The sequence below is a fragment of the Vigna angularis genome, chromosome 4 (genome assembly GCF_016808095.1).
Source record: "Vigna angularis cultivar LongXiaoDou No.4 chromosome 4, ASM1680809v1, whole genome shotgun sequence".
NCBI lineage: Eukaryota > Viridiplantae > Streptophyta > Magnoliopsida > Fabales > Fabaceae > Vigna > Vigna angularis.
This window is the reverse complement of record NC_068973.1, coordinates 10,386,933-10,396,122: the sequence shown is the minus strand read 5'-3', so window position 1 is coordinate 10,396,122 and position 9,190 is coordinate 10,386,933. Positions and strand designations below refer to the sequence as shown.

Sequence of the window (9,190 nt, the reverse complement as noted above, 5' to 3'; positions counted from 1 at the left end):
TGAGCTCAGTTATCTCATTTATTAAAGCGAAAGCAAGGAAACCCAGATGAAGAAAAGCCAGAAGAAATTGAAAACATCCTCTTAAAATCTGCACTCCTACATAATGTACAATGATCATCATGACATCACCCTACATAAAATGGAACAAAACCAACAACAAAAATGAACATTGCAAAAGCAGATACTGAGGGAGGAGACTCCAACGTGAAGCATGGGAAGGAGAAGGAGAAGGAGTTGATGTTGTGGTGGTTGTGGCCTTTTCCTGCGAGCAAGCATAACTGCAACGACTTGGCCGAACAACTCGGTAGACACCAGTGCTTGCAAGGACATAAACATCTTTGTTGTTGTCTTCACCAAATGAGAAGATGTAGCCTAAAGCAGGAAGGGAGTTTCCAGGTGTAGACTGACACTGTATAGGAGAATCACGTGCACAACTGAAGGGAATTCTGCTGCTGCTGAAATTTCCACTGTTTTCTGGGTTCTCTGTGGCTGCCCAAATTGCACCTGCGTATAGATCTCCATACAAGTACCTGAAATTCATTCATTCATTCAACAGTAAGCAATGTTCCTGCTGCATAGGTCTACTGAAGTTGTGTCATGGATTATTTTCTAAAACCTCAGACAAATTTATAATATGATATATTTTACAAACTGCACTATTTGGAAGAAGCTTATTCACCTTCCGGTCATGCAAGGATCAGTGGTAGATCGATAGACATATCCTCCAGTGATGGATGCTGATCCTTCATTCTTGTTTAACTCAGAATGGTGGTATCCCATTACTGGGAAAATTGGATTTATGGAATTTGCGGAAGTATTTCCTCCGGGTGATTGTGGAGGGTTGAACAGATACGGGCCCTCGTATACACGCCATCCATAGTTTCCACCCTTTGTGATGAGATCCACCTCCTCATAAAGATCCTGAAAATCAATTATGAAACTCAGAATGCTAAGAATATAATAGAGTTTAATGTTAACAGTTCTGCAATTACTGCACAGAACATCTATCGATGATGAGCCTGTTTTATGGTGCTATGCTAGATATGATTGAAAGATAGTATAAGTTTCTCTATAACGGAAAAAATTGGCAACTATGTGTCTAACTTAAGAACTGCACATTTTGGTCAGATACTCATTTCACAAACCTGCCCAACATCTGCACACAAGAAGTAGGAAGGTCTTTCTGCATCAAAACTGCAGCGCCAAGGATTCCTCATTCCTAAGGCCCATATTTCAGGCTGCAGATCATTATCTTCGCTAAATGGATTGTCATTTGGAATGGAATAGTTACCCCAAAGTCCAAGTTTGGTAATTTCTGCTGCACCTGAAGATTAAACACAGATACTTAGACATCAAAGCCAAGAGTAACAAAAAGTACACACGTTACATGAGTGTGTGAGAAGGTGTATCTTGAGCATAAGTGCATAGTTGTATTCCAAAAATAAAATCTTCTAGTGTCATTCATGAGCACTACTCACTCGGGATGTTGTCGATATCAAACCTCATAATCTTTCCAAGCAATGATTTCTTGTTTTGTGCAAAATTGTAAGGATCACCTACACCTCCTCCATATCCCATCATTAAGTATAAATATCCATCATCGGGTCCAAAGAGTATTTGACCACCATGTTGAGATGAAAACGGGAGCCCCATGGTAAATATTCTTCTCACCTCAGTTGGTTTAGCACTTTCCACCTGAAAAACATGAACACCATGGTGTATATTCATTGAAAACTCTATAGGAGAACTAGTTTTCTATGTGTGAAGAGATTTGTACCGAGGAAGGCTGAGATCCAGTGCTATTAGCAGAATACTCTGCAATAACAGTTTGATACTGGCACGGTTGGACACCAGGATCAGTTTCTAACTTCGATGGGTCACAATTAACATCTGAATTACAAGAACATCTTCCATTACATCCTGACCACCTGGACTTATCACATGTAAATGAAGCAAAGAATCGTCCATTTTTAGCAAAATCTGGATGAAACGCCATGCCCATCATTCCAAATTGAGTGTCAAAGTAAACTTGATCAGTTAGATCAACAAAAGGACTTGATTCATCAAGCTCGTATGTTCTTCCTGATCCCTCTTCCGGAAGTATTGCCAGCCAAACCCTGCCCTTTTGGTCAGAGAAGAAAGCACGGTTAGAGCCATCAGGATGAGCCACCATGTTGAGATAAGATCCATTACCAATTTTCTCGAGGCACAAGCCATGAGGGGGAGTTACAGAGGTCTCAGTTTTATTCAGTGAAACAGGTTCTCCTTCAAAGCACACTGATGAATTATCAGATGATCCACCAAACGCAGTGCAGAAGTCTGTTTTGGACTGCCATAAATCAGTAAGTTTGGTAGCATTGGTGTGAGCTGGTGCTCCTGCTTGACCTTGTAATGAAGGGGAAAATGGAGAATTCACTATGGGTACATCTTTGCATGTGTTCCATACTTCAGAACAGAAATCTTCCACTTGTGTCTTTGACTGAGAAGAATTTGTTGGTACAGTGGAATTGCAAAGCACAGGAACTGATCTAGCTGAGGACTGAACAGTAAATAACTCCGCCGAAAATGGGTCGCACCTCTACCAACAAAGGGTATCAAAGAAATTAATCCAAGGCAGAACTCAACATGGATGCTTTGTTTTTTGTTTATTTATTCCTGCTTTTAGAAGTTATTATTATGAATAAAAAAGCTTAACAAAGGTCTCTATCTCAATATCTTGATAAGATAATTATAGCTTCAGGAGAACTATACAACTACCCCCTTTCCATACATGAAATTTGATTAAAAAAGTTTAGATCTTTAAGTTTATTAAAAAGTTTAGATCCATGAAAATAAGGTTATTGAGCCTCAAACATCAATTTATAAGCCAGATATTTATGACCTGAAATATGGGTGTTCTGAAATGATATGTGATGGGTTGATTTTCGTTTCGATCCATCTCAAAGTTAAGCTAATGTCATTGTTCGAACCCAATTTCCAAACGTCAAGACCAATATTCATTAACTCTAGATTGCTGCTTGATGCCACGTATCAAACGTGAAGAAGTTGAAAGTATTCTCCAATTTAAGAGCAAAGAGAAAAGGACAACTTTCCGGGTCTTTATATAAATACAAAGTTCTGGGAAAATAACAAAATCTTACCGCACAGAGTATTGATTTCAAAACTGAGGCACAGGCAGAATCAGATACGTTGTTGACTTGGAATTGCTTCAGTATCTGTGAATCTTCTGTGGAGTTGCAACATGAGCTTCCATTGTAAGGACAAAACTCAAGTGTCTTGTTCAGGGTCAAGGGTGCTCCTACAAGAAACAAACGATGAGAAAAAGTAACTAAACGGGTTGGAAATCCATAGACCAAAACATTGGATAATACAAAAACAAAGGCCAAAACAAACAAAAGAGAGATGAAAAGTCACTGGAATCAACGCAGAGAGGGAGTGAAATTGAAGAATCCAAGAGCAGCAGGAAGCAACAAAACAAGAAGCTGATGGAAAGAACACCCTTCATTTCAACAAACAGGTTGAAAGCCCCTAAACCAACATCAGCTCCACTTCAATCCAAGAACCCCAATTCGAAAAATACGACCTTTCGAGGCGAGTTGACTTGATAGCAAAAAGGAACAGAATTTATTTGAAAAATGCTCTCTGGGTTGTAATCTTTCTCGCTGTTGCCAACTGCTTTATGTGTCATGCTACCCTCTCTCTATCAAACTTCATTTCTAAAGTCCTAGTTCTAGACACACAATGACTTTCTGTCTTTATCATTTCCTTTAATATTCACCCATTGTCTTCAACTCCTAGTTATTCAACTCTCCCATTGTTTTATTCAAACCTTTCAATCTGAAAAGAAACTCCCTCAACCACCAGAAGTAAAAAGACCACCTTTTAGTTGCTCAGAAGCGCAATTTCATGGATCGAAAAGGACAGGAACATCAAGTTGTATATGATTTCTTCTCCCCACGCAGTTGACTTTTCAACATTTCTCTTAATTTAGTATTAATGGTGGTTTCAGCTTCAGATACAAAGGACCTACCAATTCATGCTGACTTAATTCATTACCTCACATTTTATGTTTATTTTCTGTAACAGTCTAGGTAAGTTGAATAGGAAAATCTGAAATGAGCAAAAACAGTCTCCAAATTTGGCTGTTTTAAAATGAGAATTTTAACTTCCTGACATTTGCACTTTTTCCGATAAACAAAGTGTAAAAATGAAAATATTATAATATTTTTATTTTTATTATAATTTTTATTTACAATGACACTCTTTTTTAATAATATAATCATTATATATTATAATTTTAAATTGAAAAATAATAGAAATATAATTAAAATATTATTATTTTAAATTGTCAAATGAATATATTTTATCTTTTTTAATCTCAAAGTATCAACACTCCTTTAATATTATTTCCCAGTATAAAATTTAACATGTTATTGACTTCATGTGATCAAGATTATCTGCGTAATCTAAGTAAAATAATTTATAACTTTATTTGCTTCCGTGTCAAATATTCATCCAATATATAAGAGAAATAAAGTATATATGCTAATAATAACTCAAAAAAAAAATTGCCATAATAAATAACTTAGAATAACATAAAATAGTTAGTTAGATGTAAAAATATATTATCATTACTATTGAAATTTTGAAAAGTTTGATTGAAATTAAAAAGAAAATAATTTGTAAGAGAGACTGTTTCATAAAAATAATAACTGTACGTAAAAGTAAAAGTCACAGAATTCATAAAAATTTAACCAACGAGATAATGCATATATTGAATAGTAATTAACTTTTAGTCTTTTAAAATTTGATGTAATTTATTTTCCAAAAGCTACCTACAAATTATAGAAATGGATTTTTCACCTTATAGCTCTTGACTGATTTTATGAACATCAGTATCAAGAAGTCCAAACGCATTTATTTATCGGCATGCTTGTAATGAGTGTGAAAAATAGAAGCATCTTTAATTTATTCGTATTCATGTTCACATTTGATATTCAGATTGTATAAAGAATGGATCAACTTGCATTACCACTAACCAGAATAATTCAAAAAAATAACAAAAATAGAAAGAGTTGCAATTCAACAGTGACCATCCGACAATAATGGTAGGGAAATGGAACAAAACAAATATAATAAAACAAGGTTTTATTATTGATGCCATACATGACACAACGCAATGCTGTCTCCAAATAATAAATAGAAAAAAAAATGTGTGGTGAAGCGTGGCCACGTTTTTCATTGATCATAAATTAATAATTAATAATAGGAGATAAAGTTGAAATTAGTGGGACGATAACAAAATAGAAAGTTACATATGTAAAGTGGTTTAGGTTTAAAATTTTCATGATTTTAATTTGGATATGTAACAAGTAATGTTATATAATAGCATCAGGATTCCAGTACTATAATTATCTTTTCCATGAAAGGATTCACTTACTTCTTTCCGGAAAAAAGATCATTTAACTTTTGTTAATTTTACTTAATTTTCAACTAACTTTTTTAATTTTTTTTAAAATTAAAATTGAACATTCAACACATAAAAATTAATTAAAATTTAATCAAATTTACATTAGAATTGGTAAAAAAGCAGTTCACATCAATTTACAACAAAATTTAGCATCATATATCACAAGAATCAAAGTGAATTAAACCTGTAAACACACTCAGAAAGCTAAACAAAAGCTCTGACATTACTTTTTAGTCATTCAATCCCTGACAGAATCCATTATTCCCTCACAGTATTTTGAATATTTTGAATTCTTCTGAGTATAACCTGAGCATAGAAATCTTTGGTCCGAAAAAACAAAAGTAATGCTGTTAGAGAACCCAGAATAGTGGCAGATGCCATTATGAGAAATGAAAACATAAAACAAGAAGTTCCAATGCATGTGTTTCCTTCCGATGCTTCTCTGTCATATACATATCCAATTACTCTGACAGAGAATACATAAGAACCCACAGGACTTGCTATACTAATGGTGTTGAATATGCTGCCCATATTTGCAACACCAAATATCTCAGAAGTGAGAGTGGGCATGAGTGACCATTGAGAGCCATAACAAATACCCACCAATACTGAACCAGCATATAGAGCACCTGGAAGTCCAGAAACAATCACCACATGACCAATGCTCATCACCATTAAAGTGATCACCATGAATAAAGGTCTTGCCCATCCTCTTGTGTGCAAATAATAATCTGACACATAACCTCCTCCAAATCGACCTAGAAAATTCCAAATGCTCCACAAAGAAACCAAGGAACCTGTCTCATGGCTTGTGTAACCAAGAGATTCCCCTATTTGCCCCAAATTATTAACAGTTGCAAGTCCTGATCCCATACCACAAGCAACAGAAACAAACAAAATCCAAAAGTTCACAGTTTTCACTGCTTGGAAAAGATTCAGGTTTTCTCCTAGTTGCAAACTAGTCATTCGATTGTTCAAAGAATCTGACCTTGCATCCACCTTTTCAGGCTCCACAATTAGTTGTGCCCTTTCATCCAGAAAATCTTCTAAACTTCTTTCACCAGAGCACTTTTCATGTGCTTTAAATGCAATGAAGAGAAGTGAGGCAAGCAACAACACAAGAACAACAAGTATAAAGATGCGCACCGATGATTGCAGGCTAAAGATGTTGTCTAGAATTATAACAAACATAAGGTATGCAGCAACAACCATAGCCATCACAGAAAATATATTCAAATACTTCCTTTCTTCATCCTCACGAGTGTTGTGGATTCTCACAAACCACATAAGCAGCAAAGTATTTATAGGTGGCAAGAGTGCTAGCATCAGAAGATATGACATAGGCTTGTTGTTGAATAATGTTTTGTACACTTGAATTAATATTGCTCCACTTAGACCAAGAAATCCCTATCAAAAAGAGGAAAAACCCAATGGCCAAACTTGAACAAAATTTAAGACACCAAGGATTAAAGTCTACAGAGTCTCTGAGGCACCTTATTGAAACTAAACTGGCACAGCAAAAAGTTCAATATTTATACACTAAGTTGTATTCTTATACAGCATTCAATATCATATCAACATAATCATATCAATTTCAAACAGAACTTGCACTCTTGCCAAGTTATATAGAATGCAGTAGAGGACATCCTAAAGGGCACTGGTTAAAAAATTAAAAGTGAAAAGTTTTTATTATATTTTCATGATTTTTAATATATTTTTCAATATATAATAGAAATATTATCTAAAGCCATTGGCTAACAAAATCATTAAATTAGTTACACTATTCAATAGATTAACTTTTATAAAATAACTATTATTAATTGTAATTCTATTTAACCTGAATGACAATTACCCATTTACCACATTCTTTGACTAATTTTTTTTCTTTTAATAATACAGTAATGTATTGAGTTAATGAGTGGTAACCTTTCATTAGCCACACACATCATACAATACAATGAGAACATTAACAAATCCCATAAAATAAAATTTAAAATATTAATAAGAGAACATATGTATGAAAAATAGAGAGTCAGGGTTAGTCTTAAAATTTAAAGAAACAGAGTTTATTTTCGTTTTAATTGTTACATTTAATTATCACTTGTTTGAAAATAAAATAAATGAATGCAAAATACGTTAATTAAATTGAACTGCTAAAAAACTGAAGTTGGGAAAACTAAATCGAACTATATAATTCTTTATTTAATTGAATTAAACAATAATTTGAACGAACTACACTAAAGTTGATTTAAATTACTATAAATTGTCTGATTATTTGAAGTATAAAGATGGTTTGAATTGTTAATTGTTTAAAGCATTAAAATAGACATTTTGTTTTAAAATATTTTGAAATGTATTTTTTAATATTATAAGTTATAACTAACTCAGTTTAGTGTAAGCAGTATAGAATAAAAAAACTCAAAAATAGGAATTCCATTTTTAAAATCAAATTAATAAAAACAATTTAGTGGCGTCCTACATATAAAAGAATTCAGTACTTTTTTTTAGTATTTCTTTATGCAATTCAATTCAGAATCTTCAAATTAACCATTTTATCTACATTAGTCAAATTTTCCTTAAATTGTATTCTAAATAAAATAAATAAGATTTATATTGATTTAATATAATATCAACTTCATACAAGGAGATTTTAACATTATTATTTTTAACATGATTTCTAAAATATTTTTATTTCAATAAAAAACTTTATAATATTTACAGTTTAATTCTTTTTACTTAAAAAAATACTTTTTTTTTTTTACTTTTACTTAGATTTCATGCTTCATCTAGCAAGGTGTTGATGGTTGTGCATTAACGTCAGGTTCTAACTTATCTCTTTATTAATTAGGATTCTCCAAAGAGATAAACAGAAGAAACAAAACCTTCAAAATGCCGACAATGGTGCCGCTGTTGTGAGGGAAATTATGAACGCCGGTGACAACGTTAGAGGTGTTGAAGAAACTCTGCCCGTGGGCTGTAACCAACATGAAGAAGCACATGACGGGGACGGGTACAGGCGGAAAGAGGCCGGCTACGGCGGCCCACATAAGGAAATAGCCCAAGAAGCACTGGGCCGAGCCCAAGAAGTGGACGATCCAGGGCCCAGCTGTGGTTGTGCGGGCAAGGAAGTCGTAGAGGAGGCCGGAGAGGACGCCGGCATTGACTCCGATGTCCTTGAAGACGGAGACAAGGTCGAGCGTTGACTGATCGTAGAGCTGAGTGGACTTGAGAGTTTGGGAGTAGATGGAGAAAGTATAGAGTGAGCCGCTGGTGCACTGAATCCATATGCTCGCCACCGTCGATACCCACTTCGAGTTAAGGTAGAGTTTGAAGTTCGCAAACTCCATTGAAGTGACTTTTTCACAATTTCTTCATCAGAATCAGAGTTTTTCGTATTTCTTAGATTCTTTTAAGTTGCCGCTATTGAGGACACGTGGGAGACTGTTCATGAGCCAGCTGTACCTGCTTGCCACCTTTCATTTCTTGCAACTTTTTTTCTCTCTCTAAACTAATAGTACTGTACTGCGTGCAACGCGCGTTACGTTTTAAAAAAATAATTGCTATATAATTTTAAGTTTACAAATTACTATATAATTTTAAGTTTACAAAAATATTTTATTTTGAAAATTTGGTTGATAATATTTTTTGTTATTTTTATACTGAAATATGTATTTAAATTAGTTACATATTTTTTAATAAGATATATTTTATCATAAATTC

General features: G+C 34.0%; 2 protein-coding genes across 2 annotated transcripts; both read right to left on the bottom strand.

Annotated features, from left to right (window-relative positions):
• Positions 1-3,935, bottom strand: LOC108331922 (HIPL1 protein). Its single transcript, XM_017566935.2, has 7 exons — positions 3,415-3,935; positions 3,141-3,298; positions 1,778-2,578; positions 1,479-1,695; positions 1,146-1,324; positions 680-921; positions 1-530 (listed from the first exon to the last, which is right to left on the bottom strand). Exons 1-7 carry the CDS (start codon positions 3,503-3,505, stop codon positions 131-133), a joined length of 2,088 nt encoding a protein of 695 aa, XP_017422424.1. The 5' UTR covers positions 3,506-3,935; the 3' UTR covers positions 1-130.
• Positions 3,936-5,546: 1,611 nt separating this feature from the next.
• On the bottom strand, positions 5,547-8,853 carry LOC108330803 (protein NUCLEAR FUSION DEFECTIVE 4). Its single transcript, XM_017565361.2, has 2 exons — positions 8,353-8,853; positions 5,547-6,877 (listed from the first exon to the last, which is right to left on the bottom strand). Exons 1-2 carry the CDS (start codon positions 8,815-8,817, stop codon positions 5,729-5,731), a joined length of 1,614 nt encoding a protein of 537 aa, XP_017420850.1. The 5' UTR covers positions 8,818-8,853; the 3' UTR covers positions 5,547-5,728.
• Positions 8,854-9,190: the final 337 nt, after the last annotated feature.

Excerpts from the sequence above, each read along its gene's own strand:
- LOC108330803 (XM_017565361.2), bottom strand. The coding sequence starts at position 8,817 with ATGGAGTTTGCGAACTTCAAACTCTACCTTAACTCGAAGTGGGTATCG. Across the intron at positions 6,878-8,352 it reads CCATTGTCGGCATTTTGAAG|GGATTTCTTGGTCTAAGTGG; the intron begins GTTTTGTTTCTT and ends TCTTTTTGATAG.
- LOC108331922 (XM_017566935.2), bottom strand. The coding sequence starts at position 3,505 with ATGAAGGGTGTTCTTTCCATCAGCTTCTTGTTTTGTTGCTTCCTGCTG. Across the intron at positions 2,579-3,140 it reads TGAAATCAATACTCTGTGCG|AGGTGCGACCCATTTTCGGC; the intron begins GTAAGATTTTGT and ends CTTTGTTGGTAG. Across the intron at positions 922-1,145 it reads TGTGTGCAGATGTTGGGCAG|GATCTTTATGAGGAGGTGGA; the intron begins GTTTGTGAAATG and ends ATTGATTTTCAG.